The sequence below is a fragment of the Hippocampus bargibanti genome, linkage group LG11, assembly GCF_051943395.1.
Source record: "Hippocampus bargibanti isolate YZ-2025 linkage group LG11, ASM5194339v1, whole genome shotgun sequence".
Lineage (NCBI taxonomy): Eukaryota > Metazoa > Chordata > Actinopteri > Syngnathiformes > Syngnathidae > Hippocampus > Hippocampus bargibanti.
In genome coordinates, this window is record NC_142744.1 from 4,255,075 (window position 1) to 4,274,380 (window position 19,306).

General features: G+C 39.3%; 1 protein-coding gene across 4 annotated transcripts in view; it reads right to left on the minus strand.

Annotated features, from left to right (window-relative positions):
• kcnab1b (potassium voltage-gated channel subfamily A regulatory beta subunit 1b) overlaps positions 1 to 19,306 on the minus strand; it is a 37,677-nt gene that overhangs the window by 2,950 nt on the left and 15,421 nt on the right. For all 4 annotated transcript variants that reach the window (XM_089008081.1, XM_089008080.1, XM_089008079.1 and 1 more), the window contains 12 exons: positions 17,021 to 17,064; positions 14,424 to 14,461; positions 12,805 to 12,884; positions 12,495 to 12,539; positions 12,063 to 12,107; positions 10,378 to 10,421; positions 5,585 to 5,671; positions 2,783 to 2,868; positions 1,829 to 1,949; positions 1,648 to 1,742; positions 1,440 to 1,560; positions 275 to 363 (listed from right to left, as the gene is read on the minus strand). In XM_089008081.1, coding sequence (XP_088864207.1) covers positions 275 to 363; positions 1,440 to 1,560; positions 1,648 to 1,742; positions 1,829 to 1,949; positions 2,783 to 2,868; positions 5,585 to 5,671; positions 10,378 to 10,421; positions 12,063 to 12,107; positions 12,495 to 12,539; positions 12,805 to 12,884; positions 14,424 to 14,461; positions 17,021 to 17,064 — 895 coding nt within the window. The remainder of the gene's footprint in view (positions 1 to 274; positions 364 to 1,439; positions 1,561 to 1,647; positions 1,743 to 1,828; positions 1,950 to 2,782; positions 2,869 to 5,584; positions 5,672 to 10,377; positions 10,422 to 12,062; positions 12,108 to 12,494; positions 12,540 to 12,804; positions 12,885 to 14,423; positions 14,462 to 17,020; positions 17,065 to 19,306) is intronic.

Consider the following 19,306-nt stretch of genomic DNA (forward strand, 5'->3'; position numbering starts at 1 on the left):
TATCTCTATCATATAAATTTTATTAGCCCAATTTTCTTCACAAAAAAAAAATAAACGAATATTTACCAGTGTCCATGTACATAAAAGGCTAAGATTGAATAGTGGAGAGTTGGAATACTAAAAAAAACAGTCTTTCTGCAGCTCATCAGTGACATTTTGCTTATCTGGAAAGGAAGCCGTTGAGAAAAAAAAACTTGACGTGGTAGAAATACTTTTTGTTCAAATTTTGTGATTCAACGGTACAACAGATTTGATATGCTATAATTCAGTCAACCTGAATGGCTCCCAGATTCTCTGTTAACTGGCTCGCATTGGAAGATCCCAACAGTACTGAACTTACACCCTCGTTTCTCAGGCACCATGCTGAAAAGGGGGACATAAAGACAAAGATTAACTTTATTAAATCCTCAGAGGCAAATGAAAGCGTTGGAAGACAGGATATTGCACAGCCAAAAATTTTTTTTTTTCCACAGTGGATTTCAGGTATTGCAATTTTAATGCACAACAGATAAGTTACAGTTGAAAACCCTCCAAAGTACAGTGATACCTCGGTTTACGAACCCCTTGGCTTACGAACTTTTCGGTTTACGAACATTAAATTTATGAAAATTTTACCTTGGCATACAAACTTTACCTTGGCGTACAAACTTTTTTCGTACACAGAGCTGCCTCAATGAGTGATGTGTCGTTCGCGAACGAGCCCGTTCTTCTAACAACAAAATGGCAGCCGACTGGTTTTGTCCTTTATTCCCCGCCCTTCAGTTAACGCCACGTGATAGGTCAAGAACGCAGCAGTGAGGGGAGGTGGTTTAAACATTAAAGAGACAGGCAGACGACTGAGAGAGTTTCAACTTTGCTAGTTCAAAGGCAGAGTGTAGACTGGAAGGTTAAAATATCCCATCAATCAGGCTCCACAAATAACCCGCACAAGCCATCTGTACACTTAATGCAAAAAGCTATCAACCCAGATAAACAGAACACCATTAATGAGGAACTAGATAAAATTATGACAGAGAAAGCACCTACAAGGGATCATTCCTGAATATGGTGGAAGAAGAAGGCTACGTTCGTCATCAAGTGTTTAATGCTGATGAAAGCGGCCACTCCATTCCATCAAGCCATCAACGACCATCACAAAGGTAAATAAAACGACTTTATTATACAGTACAGTTTATTTCTTTAATTATAATACCATAGCACATTTATTATACATAAATAAGGTATATTTTACCTTAGTTTTAATGCTTAGAAAATTAGAAAGTAGAAAATTAGGTTTTATGGGAACCTGGGAACGGATTATTCTCATTTTAATGGTTTCCTATGGGAAAGTTAATTTTTGGGATACACACTTTTCACCTTACACACTCTCTCTGGAAACCAATTAAGTTCGTAAGCCAAGGTATCACTGTAACTTGAAATTTGAACTAAACAAAACTCACCTATAGCAAGTTGGGGTAACGTGCAACCCAGCTTCTCGGCTATATGAGCCAACTCCTTCAACTTTGCTTGCTGTTTTCTTCCATCCTCACTCATTATTTTCTCTCTTAACCACTGATACGGCTTCAAGATGAAACAAACAAACTGCATGAGATGCTTCGTCCCGCTGGGGATTTTGCGCATTTGGGTGAAATGAAGTTCAATCCGTACCTTCATGGCAGCCCTGGAGGACTCCGGCACACCGTTGTCATATTTCCCGGTGATGATGCCACAGGCCAAGGGAGACCAGGAGACCACACCAACACCTGCGAAGAAACATCCAAAGGGGGTCGATGTGAAGGATACGAAGCATATCAAAGGGAAGCCTGCAAGGGAGGATGATGAATCTAACCGATTTTATGGTAGAGCTCTGGCAGCTGCGTTTCCACTTTGTCCCTCTGGAAAAAATGATACTCGGCCTGCTCGCAAACCGGTGGAATGAGATTGAACTGCCTGGCCACTGAATAGGCCTCCTAAATAAAGCAAAGGCGGACAGACGTGGAGGAAAGAAGCTCATTAAAAGGAAATTGATTTACAGTGAGACCTCAACTTACGAACTTAATTGGTTCCCAGACAGTGTGTAAGGTGAAAAGTGTGTATCTCAAAAAAAAAAAATCCCATAGGAAACCATTAAAATGGGAATAATCCGTTCCCGGGTTTCCATAAAATATAATTTTCACATTTTCTAAGCCTTACTTTATTCTATGTATAATAAATGTAATGTAATGAAAGAAATACACTGAATTGTATCATAAAGTCACTTTATTTGCATTTGTGATGGTCATTTATGGCTTGATGGAATTGCGTTGGAGGTCGAAGATCAAAGGGAATTGCTGTTTGGAAAGAGAGGCGCATTACATGAAGACTGTAATTAAAGAAATAAACTGTGCTGTAAAATAAAGTTTTATTTACCTTTTTGATGGTTGTTGATGGCTTATGGAAGGAGAGTCACCTTCCTCATTTCAAGCTCATATAACTCCAGACTCATATAATTTAGGAATTACCTCTTTTTTTCTGATGAAGGAAGAGAGTCTAAGGTTTCTTATGTTGCATTGAATGTTTATGTAGTCATAAAACTCAATCTTCTCTGGGTCCTTGAATTTGAGTGACAATGACAAAAACCCTGGCACTGCAGTGGACACATTTTCGGTGAATGAATTAACTGTGTTTATCATTAAAAATGCATTCAGATTACCATTGTACAACTGGCCCCAATTTATTAATGGGAGCAATTATTCTGTGACTAATTTTTCTTATCAGATAAACGGTTCAGATAATAGATGGATGGATGGATGTCATTACTTACCATGATCTCCATGGCAGACCACCGTGATGTCCCCCAGTACATGGACATTCCTTGGTTGATCACATGGGTCATGGCTCTGACAATCTCTTCACACACAAATGACAAAAAAAATACAAACAGCAATTCATGTTAATTAGAAATAGTCATTTTTTTTTGTAATCCAGAGGGAGTTAAAGGACAACCGACGTCTCCGGACAAGTTGTGTCCATAATTTGTAAAATGGCTTCAACTGACTTCTACTGAGCATATTTTAAAAAGATTCCACCGCATATAGCTATATTGTACGTTTTAAGACTCGCGCTGAATATTCAGGAAGTCTTGTTTTTGAGTCGGTGACGTCACTGAAGGAACGACCCAGAAAACCTTCTTTAATTGATTGCAAACATGTATGCTTTCCTCTTCAGAACTATTTGAATCATATTCATAACTGGATGTGTAACAAGAAAGCATATTCTCCGAATCTGAAGCCATTGTTTTAATTCTCGAGCAAAGCAAGACGTCTTGGCGTGACGTCACGAACTGGGGGCGGGACTTTGTGAAAATGCCCAATTTGCAGCTCAATTTTTTGCAGATTTTGGACACTTTAAGTCATTTTTATTGGTGTTTTGCATTTGAATAAAAATATCATACTGCGTGTTTTGGGTATTTTAGATGCTGTAAAATGTTTTTTTCGATGTCAGTTAGGAACAAAAACGTGATGTCGGTTGTCCTTTAAAGGACAAGTCGATCACACCCTGAAGTTATAAAGATGCATTGAATGGAAAATGTGAACACTTAATTCACTTTTTTCTTTTCTTCTTTTAAATTCCTGAATAAATTCGGGAATCCCAGTGAATGAGTTAAAAAAAATACTAAAAAAATACAATTATGACATTGATGTATGCTTTGGTTTTCATTTCCCCACAGGTGCGAGCTCATCGACACTGAACATTTTGTTGGTTGACACCATGATTGAAGTGGCACTTCTGTTTTTTTTAATACTGTCCTGTGCCATGAGTAATAACTCATAGTGAAAGGTGCGACAATAAAGTGCCTGAAAAAAAGAAGAATATGTCACGCCTGCGCCTGTCAGCCTATTTGGATCAAAGCAGTGATCGCTTTTGTCATTTGAAAAGCTATCAAGGCTCAAGCAAGGGTAAAGAAAGAGAGGGGAAAAAAAGAAGAAAAACGACATAGGGAGTGATCACTGGTTCTGAAATAAAAAAAAGCCAGTGATTGTAACAAAGGAAGACTTCGCACCAACACACACGTTACATCACTTTTTGGTGCCTTCAGGGACATGCCTTGTCTGTCTCGCATGGAGTCAGGGACACTCAAAGTCACAGGGCCAAATACAAACAAACCAACTGTATTGAAGTACTATAGAATCTTATTTGTAGTCATGCTATTTAAATGACAAGACATTGTAACCCATTAATGTTAATATTAATGGATATTAATTTTTCATTCATTGAATTATAGTCCGGTGCGCCTTATATATGGAAAATGTTTGAAAATACGCCATTCATTGTGGGTGCGCCTGATGCGCCGGAAAACATGGTACGAGCAACACAATTTACTGATACATTTTAAAAAATATTTTGGAGCACATGATTAACTCATTCACTGCCAGATGATATGCAAATAGGTGTCCACTCCAGTGCCAGGGTTTTTGTCATTTTCAGTGAAATTGCAGCGCCCACCGAATATTCAGTTTTAGGACGACATAAACTTTCAATTCAGCGAAAAAAAAACTTAAGACTTCATCAGAAAAAAAGAGTTAATTTCCAAGTTCTAAGGGTCTGGAGTTATCTGAGCTTGAAACGGGGTGGCTGTACAAAATACAATACAATACATTGATTTATATAGCGCTTTAACAACAGCTGAAGCTGTAACAAAGCGCTAACAAAGACAAAAGGCAAATACTGCCCCCTCGTGGAAGGGAAAAATATTGTCAGAGGTCTGACCAGCGCTTTATTGGCACCCGCTGCAAGAAAAACGAAAACCCGAATAAATTCGGGAATGGCAGTGAATGGGTTAAAAACACACAATTTCTTTAAAAATAATATGCTTTTCAATTCCAGAATACATTCGGGAATAGCAGTGAATGAGTTAACACGGACCGATTTCTATGCTGCATCCCAGCAGATACTCTCTTCAATGTCATTCATGTTCTAAACCAAGGGTGTCAAAGTCATTTTTTGCCGCGGGCCACATTGTAGTTATGGTTTCCTCTCGAGAACCCATTAGAATGTTTAAATCCCTTCAAATATTACATATAGAGCACACAGCAAATTAATGAACAACTCGTTTTCAAATCTGAAGTCAAGAATAATGACTTTTATTGTGGTTGACATCCAAAAATATGAAATTTTGGCTCGGATTTTAGCAATCATCATGGAATTTAACAAGTTTGATTAGCTTTCGCGGGCCGAAAAAAAATGATGTGGCGGGCCGGATTTGGCCCGCGGGCCTTGACTTTGACACCTGTGCTCTAAAGGGAGCAGATAATACTGCTCGTGAAAAACCAGGAGTGCGCAAGAGACCCCGTGGAAAGCGGCGATCCCACCGAGACAGAAAGAGTAAGCAAAAATAGAGAGCGAGAGACCAAGCGAAATTGTCCGATTAGCGGGGCTGCGTGCGTGTGTGACAAAGATAGATAACACACCACTCCAACGTCAATCCTTTCAGGCTACGGATACGGTGAGGCCCTTGCACTATTTTCTCACCTTCTCAAGTTGCAGGAGAAGGCGAGTGTCCCCGTTCTGACCCTCAACCACCCAACGGCGAACTACCCAGCTCCTCTCCCCAGCAACCGCTTACCCTCCATGGGGGTGTTGTTGTCCGGTCGGTTGGCAAAAACCACATCCACGTATTCCAGCTGCATTCTCTGGAGAGAGCCTCTTAAACCTGCAGTGGGAAGACAGAAATACCAAAGTCACGTCCATCTGTCTAGCCATTCATTTTCTGATCCGTTTTTATCTTCACAGAGGGTAACTAGGCCAGTCGCTAGCCCATTGACCATTAGCCGCTAGACCAGAGGTCGGGAACCTGCGGCTCTTTTGATGATTGCATCTGGCTCGTCGATAAAACTAAATACACTATCGTTTTTTCGCTGTTCATTTCCTGTTTGGGCGGCAGTTGGCATAAAGCGCAATTTTGATTGGATGATACTGACCTAAGGGGGCTGTTGATCGTCAAAGAGCAATTTTGATTGGATGATACTGACCCAGGTGGCCGTTGATGTCGAAACAGGTAAACGCCACTTTTTAAATAAGCTTGACGAGTAAAAAAAATTATGAATATCGTACACTTCAGTGTACTAAGTTCATCCTGTCTACTTGATATCTAATTTAAAGCAGATTCTTTACTTACAGACAGTGTATTCATAGCAACACCAGCTGAAAATCGTGCGTCACAACAACATCCGTGAAACTCTGACAAAGGCGGAAGTATACGCCGAAACGTCAGGTACAGTAAAGTCTCGTTATATCGATATTCAAGGGAGTCCGAAAAAATATCGATATAACCGGGACTATCGATATATCCGACCCTGTTTGCATGTAATTTTCTCCGTGCGTGCATAGAAATAGTATCGATATAACCGGGACTATCGATATATCCGATATCGATATAACGAGACTTTACTGTATTTGAACACAATACACTGTCTGTAAGTAAAGAATCTGCTTTAAATTAAAATCATACACTTCAGGTTGAATGGACCAAAGGATTTGCCTTTGTGGCACGAAAAGGTTCTGCCGTGATTGTAATTTGCAATAAAACAATACCATGAATGAAACAGTGGAATATCAGTGGCACTTTGAAAAGCACCATGCTAACATTAGCATCAATATACAGTAAAGTCTCGTTATATCGATATTCAAGGGAGTCCGAAAAAATATCGATATAACCGGGACTATCGATATATCTGACCCTGTTTGCATGTAATTTTCTCCGTGCGTGCATAGAAATAGTATCGATATAACCGGGACTATCGATATATCCGATATTGATATAACGAGACTTTACTGTACTTCTGTGAGAGACAGCAGAAAGCAAGCGTGCAAGCTAATGAGCAGTGTGCAGGCTAGCTAGCAGTAACTTCGCCAATGGACCCGGCAAGTTGACTTTCATTCCGATCGTTTGGCTGAATTTGTTTTTTTACCAATCATAAGGAACGGAAAACTATTCATATTAACGGTGAGTAAAATCAAAAAGTTATTTTATATAATACAGTAAAGTATCGTTATATCGATATTCTCGGGAGTCAGAAAAAATATCGATATAACCGGACTATCGATATATCCAATCCTACGGCATGTAAATTTTCTCCTTGCGTTCATAGAAATAGTATCGTAATAAGCAGTACTATCGATATAACCGATATTGATATAACGAGACTTTACTGTACATTCTCGCACGTTGTTGAAATCACCCGTATGTGTGTGTGTTGCTCTCACTGAAAAACATTTCTAAATATTGTACTTTTATGGCTCTCTTAGTCAAAAAGGTTCCCGACCCCTGCGCTAGTGGTTAGCGGGTCAACCTTACAGTGCAGAGGTACCGGTTCAATTCCAGCACTGGCCTGCCTTGTGCGGCGTTTGCCTGTTCTTCCCGTGCCTGTGTGGGTTTCCTCCCACAGTCCAAATAACATGCATGGGAGGCTAATTGAACACTCTAAATTGTCCCTAGTAACCTTCCCGTTGCTCCTCATTGGGCAGTCCCAGAATCTTAAAACAGCCAAAACAAGAATCCTAAACTGAGCCCGCACGGTGATGGCGAGCATTTTTTTTCTCTGTTTTGGTGATTGGCTTTTTATGGACCTTAAAATAAGACCTCTAAGAACAACAAAAAAAGATATTCTGGTGTCTGTTATGAATCATACATTCGCAATCCATGAAAGCGTCTTTGATGCAATGACACAATCGAGGAATGGCTTCTCTCCTGTGGGCTAAATTTCAAAGAGAAGACGCCAAGATGGATTCGTCGTTCATGCACCTCAGCAGTGCAGCATTCTGCAATCTTCATCAATAGCCTCTTAGAGATGAATCAGAGGGCAAAACTCAATTTGGTGCTTAATTTATAAACCAAAGATCAGCCACGGCCCTGAGCTTTGGGTGTAGTGATTCATCGTGTTTGCAAACACAAAACGGGAGCAGAAATGAGCTACTTGGTGAGTTTCGTCTGCATGAAGTGCAGGAGAAAATAGGCAGCTACAATGGACATTATCACTTAGCTCTCATGAGACCGAACAAGCGGAAAACACTTATTGCAAACAATCTGTCTAACTAAAGGCACACGCTGAGCTTCACACATGCATAAAAAAAGTACATGTTAAAGGACAACCGACGTCTCCGGACAAGTTGTGTCCATAATTTGTAAAATGGCTTCAAATGACTTCTACTGAGCGTATTTTACAAAGATTCCACCGCATATAGCTATAATTTACATTTTAAGACTCGCGCTGAATATTCCGGAAGTCTTTGTTTTTGAGTTGGTGACGAGTCCGTACGTGACGTCACTGAAGGAACGCCACTGAGTGAGAAATGACATACCTTGCATCACCTCAATGCATTTTACGGTACTTTGTTTGGTGTGAAAACTTTGTGTTGATCCGTGTTGATGGCGAAATTAGAAGGAAAACACATAAATAACGCGATGGTGAATCGTTGTGTCTTGCATCAAGATTTCTACAGTGTATTTGACATTCGCTGACAAAAACGTCCCAGGAGACAATTTCCACGGAGCTTTGTCGCCATCTTCTGCCTTTTTTTTGGCTATTGTGAGTACTAAAGAGTTTGTTTCATTTTGATGCATCTCTCCAGATGCACCAAAATTACCGGAATAAATTTAATCGATTGCAAACATGTATGCTTTCCTCTTCAGAACTATTTAAATCATATTCATAACTGGATGAGTAACAAGAAAGCATATTTTCCGAATCTGAAGCCATTGTTTTGATTTTAGAGCAAGGCAAGACGTCTTGGCATGACACCCCGAACAAGGGGGCGAGTCCTTCTGAAACTGGCCGCTTCCGGTTTCAAATTGAAGTACTTTTTAGACACTTTAAGTCATTTTTATTGGTGTTTTGCATTTGACTAAAAATATCACACTGCGTGTTTTGGGTATTTTAGATGCTATAAAACGTTTTTCTGATGTCAGTGAGGTAACAAAAAAGTGATGCCGGTTGTCCTTTAAATGTAAACATTGATTCCAGATCAGACTTTTTAGAAACGTTTTCATTATTAGACACCGTAAAGTGAATTCAGAGGTTTGTTTCTAGATGTGAAGAATACAAAGAAAAAAGAGTCCTGAACTCATTACCACTTTTAACGTCGTCCATTCATTACGCCCAAAGTCTCACTTGTTTGAAGGAGAAAGTTGGAGTGGCTGCTGTGAATACTAATTACGTGAGTGAGAGCTGAGTCACTGAGAGAGGTGCAATGCGCAGCGGGCTACAAGACGTGTTTGTAGGAGGGTTGTGAATATATGAAAATTGGGATACACTTTATTTATTTCGTTATTTATTTAAAGTCAAGTGAAGTATCGCGTTTGGAAACATGATATTGCCTTTGAGTCAGGGGTTAATTTCACCAACAAACAAAGTCGATCACACCCTGAAGTTATAAAGATGCATTGAATGGAAAATGTGAACACTTAATAGAGCAGATTTGCTTTTATAGATAACAATAGTCGAGAATTTTTACAATAGTTAGGATCAATAATAGGAACAAGTACCCATAGACTTTTCCTAGATTAATCATATGCATTGTTTTTTTTAATTTCCTGAGCACATCAGGCTCCTATATAACAATAATAATGCAAAGTAAGATAAATAAAGATAATAATAAAGATAATAAATAAAGATAAATAAAATAAAATAATAAATAAATAAATACAAATATATGTCAACCAAAACAAACATCTAAAATAAATTAACAAATAAATAGATAGATAACAATAAATAAACGCACAAATTAATACATAAATACATTAATTAATAAAATGGAATATAAAAACTAACTAACTAACTAAATAAATAAATAATACTAATACATTTCAACCAAAATGAACAAATATAGAAAAAAATAAATACATAAATAAACAAGAAAAACTAACAAATAAAATAAATAAACACACAAATAAATATATAGGTGAAAATAAATAAACACACACAAAAACCTAACTAAATAAATAATAAGAATAATACATTCCGACCAATGCAAACAAATAAACAACAAATAAATAGATAAAAATAAACAACCAAAGCGAACAAATAAAATAAATTAACAAATAGAGATAAATAAATAGCTGAATATAAATAAACACACAAATAAACAAAGAAGTAAATAAATAAATAGGCACATAAGTAAATAAATAAATTAATAATAATAATAATAATAATAATAATAATAATAATAATAATAATAATAATAATAAAATACATACAGTACTGCTTACTCATTTTGGTGTTGATGTTTTGTTTTAGTTTTTTTTAACAATATTTTGAAACAGTATTCCTCTTGTCGGTTTTTGTCAATGACTTACATTAGTTCTTTAAGTCATTCATAACAAATAATATTCATTTAAAAAGGGGGGAGGACATCCGTTACCTTCAATAATGTGTTTTCTGTTGAGGCCCCTCTCTGTCTCGGCCCTGAACCACAAAGAAAAGAAATGCAGGTGAACACACACACACACACACACACACACACACACACACACACACACACACACACACACACACACACACACACACACATATACACATATACATGTACGCATATTTCTGTCCGTAAAAATAAAAAGCACATCATCATCATCATCATCATCAGATGCCATGTTGATTTTACGGCAACACTGAGGGCAACGTTAACATTCCGGCTGGCTTTTTGCTGTAATTGAAATGCAAAATGCAAGCCCAATTTTGTCCTGCAGCTATTCTGGAGGGAGCTCCTAAATGTTTCTCTATTTTATGTATGCCATTTAATTGACTTCTATGTGGTTTATTGTTGGAGATGCAAGAGTTTGCTTATTTTTTTCCTACAGCTCAAAGTTTTGCATGCATTATTCTCTATGGTACAGGTGTCAAAGTCAAGGCCCGCGGGCCAAATCCGGCCCGCCACATCATTTTTTTCGGCCCGCGAAAGCAAATCAAACTTGTTAAATTCCATGATGATTGCTAAAATCTGAGCCGAAATTTCATATTTTTGGATGTCAACCACAATAAAAGTCATTATTCTTGCCTTCTGATTTGAAAACGAGTTATTCATTAATTTGCTGTGTGCTCTATATGTAATATTTGAAGGGATTTAAACATTCTAATGGGTTCCCCAAATTCATAACGGCCCTCGAGAGGAAACCATAACTACAATGTGGCCCGCGGCAAAAAATGACTTTGACACCCCTGCTCTATGGTATATGATAGGGTAATAAATGCGTATTCCAGATATACTTGATGTAATGATAATTGCATGCATATGTGGCTCATTTACCTTTTTTAAAGTATAAAGTATGTCGATAACAATAGTTGATAAGTGGTTTTGAATATATTCCATGGTGATAGAATCCAGTGGTGCCTTGAGATACTTTATGAGTTTTAATTTCTTAATTCATCCAATTCAACCTCTGAATAAACGGCGGTCATATTTGTCTTTCTTTACAGAAGATAAAGAACATTGTCACATTTTAGGCTGCATTGGGAGTCATGATTGCAGGAAAACGGGGAAATGAGGCAGGTGTGTACCCATCTGTGGGTACACACCTGATGTGGACACAATTATTACATATCAAAAATGTACTTGAACAGTGAAGTCCAAACAAAACCGAGTCAAAGTACTGTAAGTAAAATAAACACGATGAAAAACACTTGGGACTTGAATTAGACGAGGACAGCAAACTGTGAACCGATGAAGACAGAATGAAATGAACAGAAAAAAAGTGGTGGGCCGTCAGGGCCTACAAGGCCTTCTCTGCTGGCCTTCCATTGTTCCAGCTTCAGCTGTTGTTAAAGCGCTATATAAACCAATATCACTTGCATTGTATTTTGGACAGCCGCCCTCATTTCAAGCTCATATAACTCCAGACCTAAGTTATTTCCTGGCTCTCGGCACCCTCTAGTGGATGTGGAGTAAATCACACCACACTCGCAGTTTGGATTGATTCTGACATAGCACTACTGAAGGCCCAGGAGTGACAAGCACGGCTCGCTACTGACAGAAAACAACAACAATTCGCCGCCATGTTTGTGTTGCCTGCAGTGAAATTCTCTCACCCGCACATTCCCATCCACACTTACTTTCCTCCCCAGTAGAGTTTTGTGGTGATCACCAGACTGGATCGCCTAAGGGAAGACAAACGCACATTTGGAAACCCAAAGGTCACTTTACAGTCACAGGATAAGTTTTTTTCTGTGGGTGAGCAGCGGCAGCCACACGCGCCAGCGTTCACTCAACCCGGAAGTAACTCAAATAGATAGAAAGCTAGCTAGCTAGCCAATAGATACCTAAAGGCTATCTAGCTAGAAAGTATATGGTGTAAAATATAACCATAGAACAATTGTGAACATACGATTGAGGAGAACCCCCACACGACCCACTTTCTCTTCCTGTGTCAAACAAAGGCCAGATGTAAATAAGCCTTTGGATGTTTGATGAATTTCATGCTTTAACATATGCTAGCTTCCAAAACGTATTGGAAATGTTTAAGCGGCGTACTGTATCTACGGTACCTCCAGCACTTTTTCCTGATGATGTTTCCCAAGATTATCTCCGCTCTGTAAACAAACAAAAACACCACGGGGGCAAAACAGATAGAAATGATAATTCCATCCAAGCCGTTTTCTTTGAATATTATCGTCAACAGCAAAAGCATTTTACAAACTAAGTCACATTATTCCTGTTTATTATTTATAGAGGGTATCAAAGTCAGAAAAAAACATTGAGTGTAGCCTCAATTGGGACTGGCTGTTTTTTGAATGATATAAAATCTTGTTTATTGCTAACCTCAACCACAAAAATGAAAAAGAGAAGATGACTCACTTCCCACCCGAGTACACTTCTGCAGTGTCAAACAGGTTGACCCCACTCTCGTACGCAATAGTCATCAGCTGCTCGGCCACCTGACACGCACACACACACACACACACACACACACACACACACACACACACACACACACACACGCACACACACACACACGCACACACACACGCACGCACACACACGCACACACACACACGCACACACACACACACACAGGGTAACGGTTCCCCCTTGTGAACTTTACAATTCTACACACGTCACGTCATGCAACGGCCCGTTCGGCGACAACCTTCAAAATAAAAGGGGCCTTGAAATTCCCTCAAGAATTGAACTTCAACATCAAGTCCGCAGGATGCGAGTTGATACAAAGTCTATTTTGGCCTTCAGCTAATCGGAGCCAAGCATTGATTTTTTAAGTTTAATAAGATGGCATTATTTAATGGTGTTTAATTCAGATATGATTTTTTTTGGGCTGTCAATTGATTGAAATGGAGATGAGATGAGTTGCCTCAAGGTCAAATGCTTCCCGCCACTGAATTAAAATTTGGAGTGCAAGTACCTACCATCCATACGTCCATCCATTCAAACCCACCCACACATCCATCCATCAATACCAACCCATCGTTCATCCAAGCCCAACTAAACCCAACAATCCACCCATCCATCCATTCAAACCCACCCACCCACCCAACCCCAAACCTAACAATCCAACCACCCATCCATCCACCTGTCCATCCATCCATCCAAGCCCACCTAAACCCAACAATCCACCCATCCATCCATTCCTCCATCTATCCATCAAAAGCCACCCACCCAACCCCAAACCTAACAATCCATCCATCCGTATATCCATCCATCCATCCATTCAAGCCCACCTAAACCCAACAATCCATTCAAATAACCCACCCAACCCCAAACCTAACAATCCAACCACCCATCCATCCATCCATCCATCCATCCCACCCACACAACACCCATCCATCCTCCCATACACCCATCCAACAATACCAACCCATCCATCCGTCCATCCAAGCCCACCTAAACCCAACAATCCACCCATCCATCACTCCAAACCCACCCACCCAACCCCAAACCTAACAATCCTTCCATCCATCCATCCATCCATCCATCCATCCATCCATCCATCCATCCATCCATCCATCCATCCATCAATAGCAACACATCCATTCATCCATCCATCTAAACCAACCCACCCAACCCCAAACCTAAAAATCCATCCATCCATCATCCATCCAAACCCAACAATCCATCCATCCATCATCCATCCAAACCAACCCACCCAATTCCATCCATCCATACCCACCCACCCAAACCTAACAATCCATCCATCCATCCATCCATCCATCATTCTATCCATCCATCCATCCATCCATCCATCCATCCATCCATCCATCCATCCATCATTCTAGCCTCTAATCGCTTGATTCCTCCCTCGATGTCCTCTCAACCAAGCCATTTTGCAAAAGAGCCAAATTGTCGGGCATTTAATTAGGTGTCACAAGAGCTCAGTCGCAACTGTTCGGGGACAATGAGTTGAGAACATCTGCGAGTGGCCTCTAATTGCTGAAAGGACAGAACTTGACATGATTTCTTACCTCATCCGAGATTTGACCGCCGAATGTCACCCACGTGCCTGTTGAGCCAAACATCAATGTCAAAACGTTTGCAATGCAAAAACCATGGGCGGCTAAATGTTTAATCCCACGAGCTTTACAGCATGTCTTAGAATGTCAATTTTATTTTTAGACTTGACGAAGGAGAAAAGAAAAAAAAAAAAAAACGAGAAATAAATAAACCGATGCTGGCTTTGAGTCTCACTCCTTTTGTCCTCAAAAGGGAAATTATTCTTTGCTATGTATGTTTTGTGTTTAATGCCAATAATGAATAACATCTGTAGACATGCATTATATTGTATTCAAGAGGATGACATTTGCATAATTCTACAGCTTGCTTTTAAATTGCTGGTTTTGAAGCGCTAGCCTTTACCATGATAATTATATTGAATATTTCATTGACGCCCCCCTAGTAATTTAAAAACATGATAATTCAACAGTAAAATAAATATAGAACAATATAAACAAACTCAGTGATCTATCAAAAAAAAAATGGATCGCAAAAGAATCATAATAAACATGCCTTAGACCAGGGGTGTCAAAGTCATTTTTTTGCCACGGGCCACATTGTAGTTATGGTTTCCTCTCGAGGGCCGTTATGAATTTGGGGAACCCATTAGAATGTTTAAATCCCTTCAAATATTACAAATCTGAAGTCAAGAATAATGACTTTTATTGTGGTTGACATCCAAAAATATGAAATTTTGGCTCAGATTTTAGCAATCATCATGGAATTTAACAAGTTTGATTTGCTTTCGCGGACCGAAAAAAATGATGTGGCGGGCCGGATTTGGCCCGCGCGCCTTGACTTTGACACCTGTGACTTCAAATGTCGACAAAATCGTTCGAGTGAAAAAAAAACTCAAGAAGCCATAAAAATGGCTGAGGTTGCGTTATGCATCCACTCGATGGCTAAAGGGAATACAATACAATACAATACAATACAATATAGCACTTTCACAACCGCTGCAACTGAAAAAAAGAGCTTTACAGAATATTTAAAGTACTACATTCAAGAAATCTAAATACTTATACTATGCTTATCAGCTGACTGTAGTGTCCTTGAAAGCTTTGAAAGGCGCTTTAAATAAAATGTATTATTATTATTATTATTATTATTATACATATATCAAATGCTTTTATGAGAAAATTGCATACTTTTATGAGCGCTTTACAGTGCGGAGAATATGAGACTATGATATTATATTTCAAGTTGCGTCACATTTTTTGGAACACCCCGTGTATACTGCAGTGTATAAAAGAGCTGTGTTGTTTTTGTGCGCAGGCATTACTTTAAATATCACCGCACATATGACAACCACTTATTCACGCAATTGGAGTCCCCAAAAAAATTTGCCCGAAGGCCTTGCAGCTCTGTAAAAACGGCATATCCTTTCATTGATTTTTTTTTTTTTTTTTTTTTGGTGCCTCCACAGACAACATGTCCTGCAGGCGACTTGGCACACGCCTGCTGCAGCGCAGAGCATGCACAGACATTAATATACGGGCGGGTTTGCGCACCCACACGTAAACCTCATACGAAAAGAATAAATGTTTGATGAGAGATAATTGTGGTAAAAAAAAATGAATGAGGAAATATTCACACCTTAAAAACAGATTTGCATTGTCTCATATTCAACGCGTATGAATGATGCATGCGATGACACCATGTAACAAGAATGGAAAAAAAACACATCCTTCTGTGCCTGCGCCTCGTACTCACTCAAGTCAAGTTTGCACTTGACTGCTTGTGAAATCACAAGATGTGCTCTGTAATGCTAATTAAAGGACAACCGACGTCTCCGGACAAGTTGTGTCCATAATTTGTAAAATGGCTTCAAATGACTTCTATTGAGCGTATTTTACAAAGATTCCACCTCATATAGCTATATTTTACGTTTTAAGACTCGCGCTGAATATTCAGGAAGTCTTGTTTTTGAGTTGGTAACGAGTCCGTACGTGACGTCACGAAAGGACCCCCCCCCTGACCGACAAAAAGACACATTGTAGCAGTCCTTCATCACGTTAATGTATTTTGCTGTACTGTTTGTCTGAAAACCTCGATGTTGCACCCAAAAGCCGCCTGAAGAGGGCGTCCAAGCTCCATGGAAGGAATTTATCAGCCTGTGGAAATGGGCTGATTCATTCCTCACGGGAGCTGGTCGCCATTTTTGGGTGCCCCCCCCCACCCGTTTGCCTCAAAATGACACGGAAAAAAATTGTTTAAGCGATTGCAAACTTGTATGCTTTCCTCTTCAGAACTATTTGAATCATATTCATAACTGGATGTGTAACAAGAAAGCATATTCCCCGAATCTGAAGCCATTGTTTTGATTCCCAAGCAATGCAAGACGTCATGGCGTGACGTCACGAACTGGGGGCGGGACTTTCTGAAATTGCCCAATTCGCAGCTCAATTTTTGCAGATTTTGGACACTGTAAGTCATTTTTATTGGTGTTTTGCATTTTAATAAAAATATCACACTCCGTGTTTTGGGTATTTTAGATGCTATAAAACGTTTGTCTGATGTCAGTTAAGAAACAAAAAAGTGACGTCGGTTGTCCTTTAAATGTACTCACCGAGGCCCAGACAGGAAACACGCAACCCGGATTTCCCAAGATTCCTGTCAAGGGAAACAGAATTCGACGAATGTCACTCGTGTTTAAGGATGTTGGTGCTATTTGTTGCATTAGACACAAGTCTGTCAAACAGATTTGTTCGTGTCATCAGAATCTGCAGCGCCGCTTTGACTTCGAAGTTAAATTTGTGCCGCGGCCATGTTTGCCAAACACTTTTATCTCTCTGCGTTGTTTTTCAGTGATGGACCGTCAAGGCCTTCTCTGCTAGCCTAAAAATGTCTGAATCACAGACTGATGTTAACTCGTTCACTGCCAGACGTACCGGTGCCAGGGTTTTTGTCATTGTCACTCAAATTCCAAGATCCACAGAATATTGAGTTTTAGGACTACATCCATCGGCGTATACTTCCGCCTTCGTCGAAACATGTCTGGTAATCGAACACCTAAAATACACTGTAAGAAAAGAATCTGGTTTAAATTAGATATCAAGTAGACAGGATGAACGTAATACAACTATATGGGAATGCTTATCCGGCTAATCGGCATTAAATTAAACCCTTAAGCAATCAGTCACAAAAGCCCATCTCAACAGTGTATCCAATTATCATTAATTCATAAATGGCCTCCGATGAAAGTAGTTTACAAACTTAAAATGCTGGAACGAAGAGAGATAAACCATCACATGTTATCTGTGTGCTAGCTAGATGTAGGTTGACATGGCTGCTTTAAAAAAACACATCAAGAGTCACCGTGAAGGACAAATTTAAGAAGACATCAACAACTTTGCAAGCCAATGACTGCGCCTCCGTCCCTCGTGGTTGCATAGCGCCTCAAAACAAGCCTTGAAGAAAGATGACAAATGAATCACTTGAAGACGCCCACTCACACAAAACCTGTCACCGCTGATGAGCATCTCGCCAGCCAGCCGCTATCCAGTATGGAGATTCTTTTTCCACATTGATATCCAGATAATAAATCAACATCTGGTTGTGATATTGTCCTTAAAACGTCAGAGCAATTACCTCGTAAAGTGCGATATGGTTATATACCAAGGCCTTTCTTCTCATTTTTGTCATCAATTTTCCTTATCTACAAGGCTCAAATCAATATTCTGACATTGAACTCTGATAAAACGTCACATTTCGGTTTGTGACCAAAGGGTGGCACAGTAGGGCTCCACCTGCCGCTGTACACCTGTTTCTCATTAGTGGAGTAGGAAAGGACGACTGGCACGACTACTCAGTGTCAGGTCATTGTTAGTTTCACTCTGTCAGGTGTTTTTTTTTTGTCTTGACAGGTTTGTTATGTTATGGTCATTGTTTTGTTTGTTACTTTGGACCCTTTTGTTCTAATGACTGTTGTTTTTCTTTAGTTTCTGCCAACTTTATTATGGTCACGGTTTTGTTTGTTACTTTGGACGTCTTTGTTCTGATGAATGTTGTTTTTCTTTCATTCCTGCCAACTTTAATATGGTCTTGGTTTTGTTTGTTACTTTGGACCTTTTTCTTCTGATGACTGTTGTTTTTCTTTGGTTCCTGCCAACTTTAATATGGTCTTGGTTTTGTTTGTTACTTTTGAACTTTTTGTTCTGATGAATGTTGTTTTTCTTTCATTCCTGCCAACTTTATTATGGTCATGGTTTTGTTTTTTACTCTGGACCTTTTTCTTCTGATGACTGTTGTTTTTCTTTGGTTCCTGCCAACTTTAATATGGTCTTGGTTTTGTTTGTTACTTTGGACCTTTTTGTTCTGATGACTGTTGTTTTTCTTTAGTTCCTCCCAACTTTATTATGGTCACGGTTTTGTTTGTTACTTTGAACCTCTTTGTTCTGATGACTGTTGTTTTTCTTTGGTTCCTGCCAACTTAATTATGGTCATGGTTTTGTTTGTTACTTTGGACCCTTTTGTTCTGATGACTGTTTTTCTTTAGTTCCTGCCAACTTTATTATGGTCACGGTTTTGTTTGTTACGTTGGACCTCTTTGTTCTGATGACTGTTGTTTTTCTTTGGTTCCTGCAAACTTAATTATGGTCATGGTTTTGTTTGTTACTTTGGATCCTTTTGTTCTGATGACTGTTTTTCTTTAGTTCCTGCCAACGTTATTGTGGTCATGTTTTTGTTTGTTACTTTGGACCTTTTTTCTTCTGATGACTGTTGTTTTTCTTTAGTTCCTGCCAACTTTATGTCATAAAATGTGTCAAATGCACGCTGCTTCATCACCCTGCCTGCTTTTTTGGGGTTCACCATCACCTTGCACATCGTGACACTTATGTCCCCAGTGTGGGAG